The sequence below is a fragment of the Camelus bactrianus genome, chromosome 14 (assembly GCF_048773025.1).
Source record: "Camelus bactrianus isolate YW-2024 breed Bactrian camel chromosome 14, ASM4877302v1, whole genome shotgun sequence".
Taxonomy (NCBI): Eukaryota; Metazoa; Chordata; class Mammalia; order Artiodactyla; family Camelidae; genus Camelus; species Camelus bactrianus.
This window is the reverse complement of record NC_133552.1, coordinates 1,401,732-1,418,299: the sequence shown is the minus strand read 5'-3', so window position 1 is coordinate 1,418,299 and position 16,568 is coordinate 1,401,732. Positions and strand designations below refer to the sequence as shown.

Below are 16,568 nucleotides of genomic sequence, written 5' to 3'. Positions count from 1 at the left end.
CCACTCAGTAAAATGGGCCCACATATTGAATTCTATACTGAGCCTTTGGTTCCACAAAGTAAATGAGCAACTGATTCAAATTAAGCTTTCTTTTTCTCAGCAGGAAATCACATTACCTGACAGACCTTTTATTTAAAAAACTGGGCAAGGCGTCCCTGGGTCTCTGCAGGAGCAGCTGGCCTGCACCCCGGGAAGGACGCGGCTTTGGGGCCACAGGCCATGCATCCAGCTTCGTGGTCGGCTGCTGCTCGGTGACCTCACCTGCAGAGCAGGTCAGGGATCCGGCCCCAAGACAGGTGCGCAGTGGGAGACCCAGGGCCCAGGATGCCCGTGGTGCCCGCAGGCACTGTTTCCTCCAACTATGAGTCTCTCTCTACAAGGGGCCAAGAGGCACATGACAAAGTGCTCAACATGGCTAGTTATCAGAGAAATGAACGTCAGAACTACAGTGAGGCATCACCTCACACCAGTCAGAACGGCCTTCATTAAAAAGTGCACAAAGGAGAAGGGCTGGAGAGGCTGTGGAGGAAAGGAAGCCCTCCCACGCTGCTGGTGGGAACGCGGTCTGGTGCAGCTGCTACGGACAACAGCATGGAGAGTCCTCAAAAAGCTAAGAAGTAGACTTACCAAATGTCCAGCAATCCCACTCCTGGGCATATATCCGAAGGAAACTAATTCAAAAAAACACGTACACCCCAATGTTCACAGCAGCTAAGACATGCAAACAGCCTAAATGTCCATCAGCAGTGACTGGATAAAGAAGATGTGGTGTATAATACACACACACACACACACACGCACACGCACACGCACCTATAATGGAATACTACTGAGTCATAAAAAGGAATAAAATAATGCCATTCGAAGACACATGTGCACCCCAGTGTCCACAGCAGCACTGTCGACAACAGCCCAGACATGGAAGCACCTCAGTGTGGACACCGTTCGCCTGGGACCCTCTCACACTGGAGCAAAGCTTAGCAAACAGCCAGCGCCACCTTCCCTGGAAAATAGGCCGGACAGCGAGGCCCGGAAGTGAAGTGTCGGCCGCAGGTCCATGTCCTGTGGTGACAGGGGCACCAGAGCAGGGCGCCCCCAGGAGCCCCCGTGCCTCAGAGCCCGGCCACCTGCAGTCTCCCACTGCTCACTCAGCGGGGCTCCCCCAGGCCCTGGGCTGGGGTATCTGAAGCCCCCTCAAGGGCCAGGGCTCCCGGCCAGGCTGGAGTCAGGTGTGACACACTCACTCTAAGCCACACGCCACCTTTCTTCCCAACCTCAAAAGGTGGTTCCTTATAAACACCATTCATTTTGCAGGAGGAACAGGTGGAGGTGAAAAGAAAACAGAGGACGCACAAAACCACAGCGGGAAGGACGCTGCGTTCTGAGACTGACACGCAATCTATTTCCAATACTGAAGAGAAGATTCTGACTTTACGTGTCTTGGGGGATACTGTCAGTTTACGAAAAATCCCTTAAAAAAAAGGTGAGTCGGGTAAGAAGGTGAACTAGCCTTTCCACTGCTCTGCAAAGGCGGCTCCACTTCCCCAGAAGGCGACTGTAACATCGTCTACACACACAATGTAACTTTCTAGGCAACTCGGAAGATAAAGTGAATTGTTCCACGCAAAACACTGTAATCCACAGACAGAAGTTTCTGTGATGGTTAAGAGTTTAGTCAGCTCCCTCACGGGAGGGCTGGATGATTCGGCTAACTAGTTAGATGAGGCTGTGCAGACATGACATTGCAAAACCGCAAGTACAGTTCAGCTCCTGTAATTATCACACAAGCAGTACAAGGCCGCTCAGATGAGCCTGCTTGCCTTAAAAAGAATTTTTTTTAATTTAAATGACCATAAAAATTAAAGACCCGGATACCTTTCTATACCACGCATATGGTTTTAAAAAATTTCTGCTTATTATTTGAGTTTACGGTAACATGTGATTTCTGTTTTAGACAAAAAGTAGCAAGATTTACAGCATTAATCTCTTTATGGTCAGACTTCAGTACCTAATGATAAAATATTTAGTCGAGGTGAATATATTTATGTTATGTATTTGTACTCCAAAGTGATTTCTCTAAATTAAAAATAAGTAAATGAATACAAATCAAAACAGCAAAAAAATATATTAACCTCTATTCTTATATACATTTGCAGAGGAGAAAAAAAAGTTTGTGCCTTCAAATAAACTACACACTTTAGAATTATAGAAATCAGATGTTTTAAAACTCACCACATGTTTCCAATGCAGACAGTTTATAGAGTATTCCACTATAAAGTGATCAATTCTTGTTTTATTGTATTTCCATGTTTTAATTTTTTTTTAGATTATTTAACTATAGCTGTTTATGGCATACCTATCTTTGAACTGTTGGATTATGTCACTAGGCTTGGGTGGAGAATGTGGATTTAATTCAAAAGTCTACTAAGGCCCATGCTTAGGAACAAAATCTGGTGAATGTTAGCAACTATGGAAACCTCTTTTCATTTTATATCATCAAATTCTGAACAGTGGGAAAAACTGAAATTAAAACTTCAAAACTTTTACCAATCCTATTAAAGCCAAAGTATGAGATAATAACGTGAAAATTACGGTGTGCCCTAGAGAATGTTTAAGGAATGTTACAAGACATAAACTCATACAGACACTAATTTTAAGTATCTGACAATCGGAAAATGTGTAACCCACATGGACATTATTATGCCCAATTCATACTGGTACCCACTGAAAAACTGAAATCAGAAGTTTTCAAAATCTGAGATTCAAGAGTTCTCATTGAAAACATAGACTTACACCATGCTGCTACTTTAAAACGTGATTTCTGCTTTTACACATATAAGCATACGGTGTGGCTTCAACCAGCTGTCCAAATGGTTGCACGTGTTCAGGCCGACGGGTTGCTTAAACCACCCGCATAAACTCACAACCGCGAGCCCCAAGGTCAGCGACTACTCAGAAACCGGCCTGATAGCGGCTTCCGCACCCCTCCAGTGACCGGACCCGATCGCCGGTTCTGTGCCGCCGCTCACGCCCCCCGGCTGCCCACACGCGTGCGCTCTTCCTCGTGAGCAGCGCGGCGGCGCGGTCTCCGCGGGCGCTGCTGCGAAGGCCGGGGTGGCGGCTGCACGGCCCAGGACCGTTCCCCGAAGCAGGGCGAGTCCTCACGCAGGGGCGGCCGCGTCCCACCGGAGGCCCAGCGCCCACCGCGCCCCTCCTGCCCTCCGCGCCGCCCCCCCCCCCGAGCCCCACTTCCCAAAACCTCTTCAAAGCCCGGCACCCCAGCGCCCTGCTTCCGCACCCACGACCCCGGCCATCGGGCGGCCACGGGGCTGCGGGGCAGCAGACCCCGCCACGTCCGGTCAAGGTCAACAAAACGAAGCAAGTGGGTGGCACCAAGCGCACCGGAGACGAGGAACCCGCCGCCGCCCCGCTCCCGCCCACCGAAACCCACGCACAGCGCCCTCTGCAGGCCGCTCGCTTAGGCCTCGGCGGCTCGGAGGCCAGGGCCCGGGTGGCCCTGGGGGTTCACACCCACATCGTCTACGCCGCGCCCCCCAGCCTCGTGCCCCCACGCGCGGCGGGACAGACCAGGCCACGCGGCGGCCGCCCCGGGGGGACAGCGTCCGCTTGGCGAGCCCGGCGCCGCGCACCCGCGTCCGTGGAGCGCAGCCAACCGCGAAACATCCCGCTTGTGCCCACGTGCAGACAACGCCACTCAGCTCTTCTGCCAAGAGAAGGTCATGAAGTTTCCTTCAGGCTCCTAGAACACCACGTTAAAAAGGAATCACACTGACATTCCTTGTCACAGACGATTATGCGACAAGAGAAGCAGGCGGTTCAGGGACCACTTAAAATGCACGTCGAAGATTCGCAAGAGCTGAAAAAACGCTTCAGTCCAAGTGCCACCCTACGTGTAAACCGAAAGCAGGGTGACAGGGCGGGGAGGAGGGGCTGCCGGGCTGAGGGCTGGAAGCAGGGAAACGCCCCTGCTGTTCAGGACACCGCAGAGCCCGGCCACCTTGTCTCCGCAACAGTCGTCCAAGGGGACAGAGCCGAAAGGGAAGGACGTACCGACGATCTCCTATGATACACAGAGGGGGTTAAACCCAGGCCTTGGTCTGGAGAAACAAAATTGGAGACACTGAGAGATTAACAAGCACGATGATGTGAGAGCCCAGAGGCGGCTTCTGAGAGGCTGAAAGCTGCACAGCATCTCCTTCGGTGAAGGAGTGGCAGCCCTCCAGACACACACACACCCGGTGGACTAGCCCTCCTGGGCCTCAGTTTCCTGCCCCGTAAAGCGAGGGGCTTGGACTAAGGGAAGCCTGGGGTCTCTCTCAGCCTAAGATTCTAACGATTCGGCCTTGGAACATCGAATGTGGACAGAACTACCCACGAAGACTCTGGAAGGGCACAAGGAGCAGGAAATGGAGGAAGAAACGGCAGTGTCTCTGGAAGGCGCGGGAAGGAACCAGCCGAGTGTGCGGTACCGGCCGCCCCTGCACAGACGCAGAGCTAAGGGAGCTTCCAGAAATCCAAGCTTCCCTGCTGTTTCAGGGAAGAAAGAAGGACAGGGGAGAAGACCCTTCTTGGGTGCCAGGGGCCCCTCCTTCCCCCCGGGGAGACCCTCAGGACGGCCCCTCCTGGAGGGGTCTCGCCACCACTTCCTGGCGTTGAGGTCGCCGACCCCCGGCGCTGCGGCCTCAGTGAACCTGGCTCAGCGACCAACGATTATCTGACAAGAGAAGCAGGTGATTCAGGGACCACTTAAAATGCACATCAAAGATTCGCTGGACCAATGAAGCCCACATCAGGACCTGCCCACAGGGAGCTTACTTGGGAGAAGAACCAAAATCCCGCAGGAAAAGAAAAAGTTCTCACGGTCACGTGGTGCCCAGGGCCAAGGGGGAAGTCGGACGTGGGCAGGGGGCAGAGAAAAGGGCTCACCGCAGAGAGGGCCCAGGACCCTGAGTCTCTCAGACACCCCGGCCCCTAGACTCCCCGAGAAACCCCACGTGAAACCCCCAGGGGATGCAGCCGTCCCCAGTGCCCTCCGTTCCCTCAGGACCCGACTCCAGCTCCAGCTGCGCTCCATCGCCCAGACCCCTCCTCCTGGCCCCACCTGAGATGGAGAAAGGGCCCCAGGCAGGTGGACGGTGACCGGTGTTGCCGCACCTGCCTCGGGGACCGTCCATTCTCCCAGGGCCCCTCCCACCAGAGCCCACCACCTCCTTCCAGGACCAGTCAGAGCCAATACCGCCAGCGAGTCATCCTGTTCCCAGGAAACCCGCTCCTCCGCCAACACGGGCCTTCTTCAAACCTTGCCTCCCCCTGAAAAACCAATTCCGGGTGCCACCACAGCCCAGTGAGCTCACTAGCATTGAAGCATTAAAACCATCATCACCATCACAAAGTAAGTTACGTCCTTAATAAAGGAAATCCAAATTTAATTTACTTAGGTGGGTAAAAAACGGGCCGCATTTGAGGATAAGGCATATAAAACTAACCTTAACAAGCGAAGCTTTACCGTTAGTGTTAAAGTTGAAGTCAACGGGTGCCATGGTTTGATCTGAAGGAAAATGTTTACTTTCCGAGACTATGTCCTAAATCTTAATTTCAGATTTCAAACTTGCAAGAAACACCATTTCCGTGCATCTCCGTGCAGTAGGGAGAATCCAGGTTGAGCAGAACGGCAGGTCCACCACAGCCACCCTCGTCCTTGAAGAAGGGCACCCTGGACACCGGCCCCTCTGACCCTCGTGGCTCCGCCGGGGTCCAAGTTCAAACTTTTCAGGGTACAAGTCCAGACCTGACCTCCCGTCAAAACACAGCCAACTGGAAATCAACTCAAAAGACCGGGAGAGAAAGAGGACAAGCCAACCCAAAGACAACTACCTGAGATGCAGCGATTCGCGTGGAAAACAGTGGGGGGGGGGGGCCGGTGTGTGCCCACGGTCAGCGCCGCCCCCCTGCCCGGGGGAGGGCGCCCTTGGCGTGGCCTCGGCAGCCCGGTCTCAGAGCTCTGCACTGAGCCCTGGGCACTTCCGCGCCACGGGGAAGCAAACTGCAGTGGAGATCTTGGCGGAAATCAGCAGCGAGGGCGGGCAGGGGCCAGGGGCCCACCAGGGCCTGACGCATCCACAGGGCTCCTGCGCGCCTCCCACTTCACGCCATGACCCTGGAGCCCTGGGGGAGCCTCGGGGTGGAGGGAAGGTGCACACACTTCTCAGCCGCCTTGGAGGATGCTGCCAAGGCCCCCCAGGTCAGCAGACAGACACACGGACAAGTCAGTCCTGGCAGGGGAGGTGGGAGTGGCGAGGCAGCCAGGATGCAGTGAGGCTGCCCCGGGAAGGAGGGGGGCTCTCTGTGAGGCTCAAGGGCACCTGCCGGGCCAGGACACAGAGCGGCACCGTCCCCCGAGCAGCAAGTGATAATGACAGTGGGGGACCCTCCAAGCAGCTGGGAGATGCAGAGACAGGAAGGGGGAGCGGGGATAACAGAGTCAGGGTACCTCCAGCAGCCACGTCTCCAAACCCCGCAGCCCGGAAGCCTCTTTCACACCGGCTTCTCCTCTCCCGGGAGCACCTGCTTACCTTCCTCCTCCTCCCCTGTGAAGCATCCCGGCGTCTTCCCCACCCTGAGAATTCAGCCCCCCTCCACCCTTCTGTAAACGACTCTGTTATAACCTCTATCACACCAAAGCATCATTCTTGGTTTGCATATCTGACCCGCCCCGCAAGATGCCAGCTCTTCCTGAACCGGCCCCAAGGTCACCCCCAGGAGGAAGTGCCACCTGCAGGTGTAAGTTCTGCAGTCGCCGGACCCTGGACCAGGGGCACTGAACTCAGGGGACAGGAGGCTGGGTTCCTGCCAGCCTCTGGTCACAACGTTTTGGTCAAACAATCCACATGCAGTTTTGTTTTATGTGTGATTCTGCTGAAGTTAATCCTGTCAACTCACTCACAGCACACGTGGGGCATCAGCCGTTCTGTGACTCAGGCCTGACCGAGGCTCGTCTGAGGCATGTGTCTCAGACACTCAGCACTGGGCCCCGGGGGGCATCTTAATCAGCAAAATCACCCAAAACCCAAAAAAGCACAAAAACGTAGGAAACATGGCATGGAACAGACCCCAGAAAGGTACACCTGTTGGGTGTGAGCTGAAGTCAGGGGCAGCGCGGGGCCTCAGCCAGGAACTGCCCTCCCGAGATGCGGCTCCTCCCTGTGCAGGGACAGGGAGAGTAACATGATTGCAGGGTCACACACACATCCTAGCAAGTGGACAAACCTGCAGACACAGCGCCTGCGAATCGCGGGGGCTCACTGGACTTCCAGCACCTGCTACATTCAGTGCACGTGTCGGCAGAGGGTACAATCACAGGTGAGTGTGTGGGGCGGGGGGTCCCAGTGTTGGCAGGGATGGCGGGCCATCCGACAGCGTCAAGTCTAGGAGCACTTACACAAAGCAGGAAGCTCTGCGTCAAAACCGCCTAAGAGACAGGCCCCGGGTCTGCCACCCACCATCCACTCTGAAAAGAGGACACGGAGCACGGACCAGAGGAAGGTTCTGCTCTGGGACTCTGGAGCCTGAGAAGGACCACCCCAGGCCCATCCCCTGGTGCCCGGAACCATCCCTCCCACCTCTCCTCCCAGACGCGTCCACCAAGCAGTGGGCTTCCCAAAGCCCGTGAACCCTCCAGACCAGGGTCCTGTGACTCCTGCCACCACTGGCACACGGTTTCACACACACCTCCGCCCATCAGTAAAGGCAGCTGCCCTGCTCAACAACATAAACTGAACTAAAATTAAATAAATAAGTAAGTGGATACATTTTTTTACAAGACAACTTTCCATTAATGAACGACCAGGAATCTAGATGCTAAGGAAACAAATGGACCACTAAACAAAAACTAGAAAGAAAAACTTGCAAAATCCTATCTGTGAAGGGGATGCTAGGATCTTGCTCAAATACATCATTATTTCTGGTTAAAAAAATATATTTTTTAGTCACAAAAAACGGGTGGCCATTTTTATGCATACATACCAGACAAGGTTTACTAATTTGCCTACGTTCAAACTGTAACTTGTCACGTATTATCCATGTGACCTTGAGCAAGTCACTAAGCCACCGAACTCACTCTCCTCACCTCTAAAGCAAGGATGCTCTCAACTAAATCGGCTAATACGGGAGATGCTCTTCCAAGGTCCTGCCCTCCTCCCATCAAAGAATCACTACCTGATCCTTTGAAAACTGGCCACGTACACATGCCATGGAAGGCAGAGCTCTGCAGCCCAGAGGGTCCGTTTAAAACCACCCACTTCCACAGCACACCCGCCATCAAGCAGATCACTGAACAAATGACCCTTTTCATGTCCTTTGCAGGAATCACACTGTTTGCAGGCTCCACGCACAGGACGTGCCTCCTCAAACTGGCTCCGCAGATCCCGGAAGACAAGGACCCACCTGGGGCAGCGGCTTCCTGAGAGAGCATTTTGCTGCTGCTTCATTTCATGAAAAAGTAAAGGGATCATTTTCAGGCCATTCTAGACCCTCCAGATGAGCACCCAAGAGTGTCCCTGTGTTTAGCGTCACCTTCTGTGCTAAGTGGTGCAACTTTTGCCACCAGGGCTGACGGGAGGAGGAGGAGACACACTTGGAAGGTCAGTGAAGACCAGATGACACAGAAGACCTGGGGGGAGGCTGCCCTCCCCCAGGTGCCCTGAGGAACAGATGTGCGGAGCTCAGACAAAACTGGCCCAGTCAGGTGATATCCTCCATCACATCAGGTCAGCTGAGCCACTTCAGATGCTACTGGTCTCACCGTCCAGTGTGAGCTTTCATATAAATATGGTGTGAGTTGCAGTTGCCACAGAGGAGTAAGGGGTCTACGTTTATACATATTCAGGTAACATAATGAAAACAGTGCAAGTGAAATGGGGTCCCAAGTGTCAGGGACACTGCCCTTGGCCTCTCATGCAGTGGATACCTCCTTCATTCGGGGACAGCCCCCCACCTCCACCCCGCACCACAGAAGCACCCCGAGGGCCCCCCACGCCGGAGACACCACTGCCCCACCTAGCGTCTCCGGCTTGTTTAGGTTTCTGTGTGCTGGAAACTCAGTCCAAAGCCATCACACCCTGGCCACTGACGACAGGGACTCACACAACTCAGGACCAGTTGTGCCTCTGGAAACATAAGCAGCAAACCAGAGGCCCACGCCTGTGTGACCAGCATCGGTCAGGATGGTGGCTGGGCCCCGAGCGCGGGTCCGCGTCCACGCTCTGCCACCCACGAGCGCCAGGCCTGGAGAAGGCAGCCCACCCCTCCCTTCAGCCCTGACAGCCAGATGAGGTGACGCCCGCGGGAGCACAGCACGCCCAGGGGGCAGCTGCACTCCAGGCAGCGCCACTGACGCGCAACCCTCCCACAGACCCCCTGCGCCCACTGCACGTGACGCGTGCCAGGGGCCCCGGGGACCAGAAAGGCTGTAAGACAGAGACTCACCCCTTAATCCAGTGGGAAAGACCAACAGGAATGAAAACTCTGGACAGAATAAAGCAAGTGCTGAGAGGGACACAAGGCAGAAGTCCGTGTGCCGGCCTTGTCACCTTGCTTACAGGCCCCACGCTGACCTTCCTCTGTCATTACAATTTTAGTGATTGCGCTGAACTTTGTTAATGAAAAGGCCAAATGTCTCTCACTAAATGCAGGCTTCCTGAAAGAGATTAATTCTTTGTGGCATCCTTTTTTAAAGAGAGATTTATTACAGAACACTCGGAAGTGTCTTGACAATACTCAGATAATTTAGATTAAGACCCTCAAAGCAACTGAGCCTTACTTCCAGTCTCTCTGACAAGAACAAAAGTGACAAGTGAAAACTAATACTCTCACGCTGTGGTCCTCTGCCCAGTACACACTCGTGTGCGTGCGTGTGAGACCTAACGGCCTCTCTAAGCTTCACCCAGGCAGGGTATTCTCATCTCTATGCTCAAAAGCTCATGTGGCCCTTCCCCGTCTGCCCTCCCTTTCCTGAGACTCCTATGCATCCCTCAAGACCCAGTTACGTGCCGCCGCCCCATTTCCCCAGGCAGTTATTTAAACACGCTTCTGGACGCCCAAGACACCTGTGACTCCTCTAATATAGTGCATCGCACACTGAATTATTCATTCATAAGTACATTTTTCCCATGAGATTTTGAGAGATTAGTTGCATTGTTATGCACTCAGCGCAATTCTAGGCACAGTAGAGAGAAATGCTAGTGAATGAATAAGCAAATGAATGACCGGCTGCACAGATGAATTAACAGAAGCACAGTAACCAGTCTCCACCCCGGGGTTAGAATCATCTGAGTTTTCCTTAAACCATCTCATGAGCCACATCAGCCATACGGTTTTTCCTGTTTCCACAATCTGCTGGGATATCGGAATTCTACACATTTTTTGAAGAAATATTACCCCATCCACCTCCGACATCTTACAGCTAAACCTAATGTAAACTGGAAACAAAAGAACTACACAGATGGAAGACGAATAATCCCGAATGCATTTCACACCAGCTCTGGCTACACGGACACGTTTGTTCGCTTTATAAAAGTGGCGGCGACCTCCCCAAATCTCTGCTTACCTTCTTTCCAAGTGAGATCCGTCTTTTCAAGGTTCCCCAGTGTTTAGACGCAAACCTTCTCCACTTTTCTGAGCTTCCCCGGGAGCTCTTCCAGCTACGGGTTCCAGGGTATTTAACACCAGAGCCGCTGCCTTTGTCTTTCTGCCCTTCTCCCCGCCTCACCTGGGGTCCGGCCACACCAGGCACGACAACCCTGAGCCTGCGGGAAGTGTGACTGCTGGGCCCAGAGAGCCAGGTCTCAGCTCCAGCACCCCCGCACCTGCACGAGGCCCAGACCGGGGCCACCCAGGCCAGCGGCTCCAAGCAAGGGAGGCACAGAGACCCTATCACGGACACCTGGGCACACAGAGAGCATCGTGGGCCAGGAAGACAGGACTCGAGAGTGCAGCTGGGAAAATCCAAACCACAGGTTCCGGAGATGCAGAGTAGGACAGGATGGTCCGGACACCTCGTCCAGCTCTCGCTTCACAGGTGGGAAGGAGGAGGCAGGGACAGAAGGAGCAACCTGTCTCCTGATGCTGGTACCCGCCCTCACCCGCCAGGCCTGCCACACCATCTTCCTGTCCAGCCCCAGCCACACCCCCGGGGGGAGACCCGCCCCCCACCCACCCAGGAGGACACGTCCCAGTCCAAGCCAGCACGCAACGGCAGAGAGGGCTTCCTCCCTCCAGCAGAGCCCTAAGGACGCGCAGCCGCGCACGTCAGCCATGGCCAGGGCACTCCTGGGGCCCGATGAAGCGTGTGCATCAGCACCACGTCAGGGTCACAGCAGCCCCACGAGGGCTCACCGAACACCCAGCATGTGCACGGCCCTCGCCACATGTGGGCAACACCACAAAGAAGCCTGCCAGCTGCGCCCTTCGACACATCAGGGAACACACAGCCGACCACACCGTGAGTCCCCGGGGACGCGCGTGTGATGGAAATGCGAACAGCTTCACTGGGGCCCAAGGAAATCACCAGCAACGCTAACCGGAAACTGGGGTTCAAGTCAGGGGTGGGGTGAGGGTCTTGCCTGAGAAGCGCAGCTCTCACAGAATCTTAAAGAAAGTTGTCCCCTCCGGTCTAGGAGGGAGGGGTGGCCGGCCAGAGGGGCCCCCTGACCACTGCGCACATCAGACGAGGAGGACGAAAGCTGATTCCAGCAAAGCAGATCTAGGCCGCGCGGACTGGGGAGAGCGCTGGACCAAGCCAAGGGCAGGCGGGGCCAGAGGCAGGGCCTGAAGGGGTCCTGGCTCGCGTCTGGGGCGGGGGGGCCTCCTGGCAGTGCGGCCGGGGGCTGGAGACAGGAGACGCTGGGGGCAGAGAAGCCACTGAAGACCTTTCTCCACAAAGGAAATGACAGATGGAAAACACTCCTGGTCACTTTCCAACCACAGCTTCCAAGCTGAGGACACCCTTCAGGCGAGAAGGGACCGATGCGTTTCTTGGGCCTAGAGGACCAAGAGCCTGTCCTGCCTTTGCTGGGCTCCCCGGGGCCGAGCCCCACCTCCTCGCTCGCAGCTGGGATGCACGATAAACGTGAGCGCACAGCTGGGCCTCTCAGAAACACGCCCAGACCGGCTTCTCCAGCCACCCGGCCACCACCCCAGGCGGGACTGGGCCTCACCTGGTCTACAGTCAGGGACCCCTCAGCCCTGGCCCTGCCCCCAGTGGGGGCCGCCGAGGAGGAGGCAGGGAGACGAAGGGGCCAGCATCCCCGGGAGGCACCCAACGGGGTCCAGGCTCAGCCGACCACTGAGCCCGAGCACCGGGCTGAGGCCCCGCCGGACACCAAGTGTCCCATCTTTCCTCCGGCACGAGGGCCTCTGTCTGTGACAACTCACTCCTCGCTTCCTTTACAAACCTTTAATATGTGTTTCCTAAAATAACAGCATACACGAACCACATTTCATATGTACAATTTTCAAATAATTTAGCAGGCAGTGCTGAGATCCATATTCAAAAACACCTGAAGCCCACTGTGCAGAACCACAGCCCTTCCACCCACCGAAGGGCAGACTGTGCCCGAGCACGGCCAGCGCTCTCCGGGGCTCACGGCCCGACATGCTGCACCCTGAGAGGCGAGGAAGCAGGCGAGGGCTGACGCGGAGGACATCGCGCCACGGTTTAAAACCTACAAGTCCTGATACTTTGTCCCTTCACACTCGAAAGTGTCAACAGAGATCGTTTAGGAAGGAGACAACTTCATCTAAACCAAGAACTCTGTAAAAAGCTAAACTCCACCCTATGCTTAAAAACATATCTTAAAATAACGTATTCTCTCAAGGAAGCACTTTTTTAAGAAGACAAATATCTAACAAAATCAACCAATGTACATTCAGATTTCACCAAGGCAGGAAAACCATCCTTGTGTGACCAAAAATGGTGAGAGCTACATCCAGACAACACAGGCCACCACTCAGGCCCCGGAGTCCTGAGTGAAAGGTCGCTGTGACTTCCAGCCCGCGCGCGCGCACACGTCCGTGTTTGCCGGTACATGGATAGGAAAAGAGTGTGTCTAGAAAAAATGTCTCCAGCTTCTACGGTGACAGTGCCCTTCACTTCTGACAACAGACGACTCCAGAACTTCTCCCATTCCAAGCTTCTTGTAATTGTCAACTTTTTGTAGATTCTAACCAAAGTTCTCATGTTGGACGCATGGAGAAAATTCCCACTTGACCACCAATAATGGAAATGAAAAACAGAGGGTGATTTCACTACAAATCTTTTGCTAAAAACTCAAGTTAGGATATGGTGACTGACGACCTATCATTCATACTCATACCTTCAGCAAAAACATACCAAGTTCCTACCACGCCCTGTGTTTTAGAAACTGTTGAGTAAAGAGATACAAAAATGTCCAGTCGGCCCCCTCCTCTCAAAGCAGATGGGGGGCTCTGTCGCATCCTTGCTGTCCCCCAGCCCCCAGAACAGGGCCCAGACCTGGCAGGCTACAATCAGTACCCCCACCCCGCCTCCCCCAAGGAGCTTCTAACCCAGGGGACAAGGAAAAAAAGACACTCATAATACTTGCAAACAATGATTACATTTTTATACTCTTATTCACACACAAGAATCTCTGACAGTAATTTCCATCTCCCGTCTCTCTCTACATAATGAAAATCTTCTGTGGCTCAGAGAAAAGGTTTATGCTCACTGCGTGGTCTATTTCTAGTTTTAATCACAATGCTTGGCAAAGCTTGGGAAAAGGTAATTTCAATTCATTTCAAAAATAACTCCCATTCAATGCAAGAAGATGGGATTTTTCACAGTTGTGAATTTTTTTATTTACTTGATAATGAAAATGGTTTGGCAGAGAAATAAAGCATCTTCTTAGAAACTTGGTCGAGTGACGGTCCAGGGCTGATCATCAATCAGTAAAAATGAAATGGTTTCCCCCAAAAGTGGAAACGCACACTCGCCTTCCCAACACGGTTTCGTTTCCAGCTATTTATAACCTAGAGAAGGTGCCGCCCCAGGGAGACAGCCGCGGCCCCGCGGTACTTACTGATCCGTACAGCTCCCCCTTCTCGTTCATGCCGAGGTAGAGTCCACTGTCCACGCCTCGAATGCTGACCAGGCCCACCGCTATGCTGATGAACTCCAGGATGCCTGCGAGACCAAGAGCAGAGGGGAGGCAGGTCAGAGCAGGAGCGTCTCCCCGCCTCAGCACCCGGGGGGCGTCTGAGAGGATGTCCGCTCACTCGGCTCGCGCAGGAAGCGCTTTCTCTTACAACCGCTGCCAAAGGAGTCGGGTGTCCGACCAAGCCCTGCCTCGTAGTAATGGTACAAAACACCGAGCGACACGACACATAATACACAAAACACTTTAAGAATAAACAAAGCTAGTCCTGACACAGAGACGCGAAGAAGGGGTAGGTCAGCTAAACCAATGTCCGAATTCCAATTAACCTGAAAGCGCGCAACGTAAGCAAAACCTTACTCCACTTTAAAAATGTGAACCTGGGTGTCTGGATGTGGGCATGGATTGAGGGGGAAAGAATTCTGTTCAGTGAAGGGTCCTGACTCTCAAAATGAGAGTAGGGGTGCTACTGATGACCTGTCTGACTTCCGCCGAAATCATCCAGCTCTCTCCCGCCTAACTGCGCGGAGCTCCGTCTGGAAAACTGAGAAGTCTTCACACATCCCAAATCTTTCTGCTTCAACAAAGTATTTTTGCTGTACTTACCCAAGCCTCAGAGGGACAGCTAAGCAATCAAGATAACACAACAGTCTGAAAAAACACGCCAGTTCCACAAATGCTCCTGATTTCAAGCAGGCATGGAATGCTGTACCCCAGAATCAAGGCAACATGATGATCTTTTCTTATTTCCTTTCCTGCCTTGCTTACCTCCCCAAGAATAACAATACCTAAGCTGAGCATAAATCCAGAATTTTATGGTCACACCGCAGCAGCATCAATTTCTACAAGTGCTCTGTTGCTTTAACACGACTACCCAACGGTTTACCGGGGACGCCGCTCACACCCCTCACGCTCAGTCATTTTCTGTTTCCTCACACAGCGCTACACTCTGTGTAGACCTTGCATCAACGCATACCAAATATTGAGCTGCTTTCAAAATATCTCCAAATATTAAAAACCTTACTTACATTTAAGAGTTTAGAAAAAAAAACTAAGGACAACATTGTGCTACAGTCAGTCTCATGTGACTAATAAAAAAGCACTTACATGGATTTTTTAAACAACTAATTTTGCAACTCTCGCAAATCAGATTGTGCTGCAGTCAAATGAAGGCATGAAGTACATAAATCTAATAAAGCGAGTGCTCTAAGGTGAGGCACAAAGAGAGTGCTTACAAACTGGTAGTCCTGAGTCTTTTATAAGCCCAAAAGGCAACAAATATTTTGTGTTTACAGTCTGCAGAATATCTCTCTGGACCTGCGAAAGTATTTAACAGAGTGTGGAACAGTGTATGGAAAAATATAAAGAGAAATTACAAATTATGTTTTGGATCCAATGACCTGTGAGTCGCTAGTGGCAGATACATCTGAAATAAGCTAGTTCCTTCCAGGCAGCCCCACCTCACACAGCAAAAAGGAAGACAATAAGGCACTGTTCCCACAAGAGTCAGTTCCTGTGAGATGCTCTCCCTTCCTGACGCACCATTTTATTTCAACGTACCACGTCTAACTCTTATGATTAAAAATGCTTTAAACGGTGGCGTTCTACTACTGTAGCAGCTGCATGCATGAGAACATGCGAACACGCCTCTGCTCAGATCATCATTATCCTGAAACAGCGCAAGGAATTCATTCATGTCTGATTTTCATTGTAAAATGAAAACATTTTGCCCCTTTGCATCTGATCCACGTAATACACCATGTCAATAAAAGGGAAGTCATAAAACTAAAAGATACTGGCACCTTCTAAGAGAGCATCTGATAATCTGTTTTCCCTAAACGTGAGGCAGCACTGAGGGACTAATACCGAATATTAACCAACTTTGCCCATCAGGCCCAACAAGAAGTAAGTGTGTGACCTCAAAAATCCATCTGGCCGGCTGGTCCACAGGACGTCGGGGGTGTAGCAACCACAAGGACCATTGGAACAGCTGGAGTCCTGGAGCATCCAGGCTGCGCCCAGTGAGACGGACTCTCACTCAACCTTTGGAACAACTCTGGGCATTCCAAGAGGCTCACCTCCAGCTGACACGTGGGGACACCAAGCTTCGAGGACGCTAAATAACTTGCCACCAAGCAATCAGACTCCAGAGCCTAGACCCGTATGATGATGTGCGTGTTACCACTCCTCACCCATCCGTGATTTCTGCACCATCTTCACAGAGTTAGGCCCTTTCTAGTGACTGGAAGATGTGCCCGAGAGGAGACTCCACGGACCCAGTGCTCAGGACTAGATGCCGCAGAGGAAGCGAAGAACAGGTGAGCTGAAGGAACATGCCCTCCTCAGACAGAGCCTGGGAAGGTCTGTGCATGCAGACTA

The 16,568-nt window shown here is 52.9% G+C and overlaps 1 protein-coding gene across 4 annotated transcripts in view; it reads right to left on the bottom strand.

The window, feature by feature from the left end:
- FGF9 (fibroblast growth factor 9) overlaps window positions 1-16,568 on the bottom strand; it is a 48,946-nt gene that overhangs the window by 25,674 nt on the left and 6,704 nt on the right. For all 4 annotated transcript variants that reach the window (XM_045514187.2, XM_010951577.3, XM_074377914.1 and 1 more), the window contains exon 2: window positions 14,115-14,218. In XM_045514187.2, coding sequence (XP_045370143.1) covers window positions 14,115-14,218 — 104 coding nt within the window. The remainder of the gene's footprint in view (window positions 1-14,114; window positions 14,219-16,568) is intronic.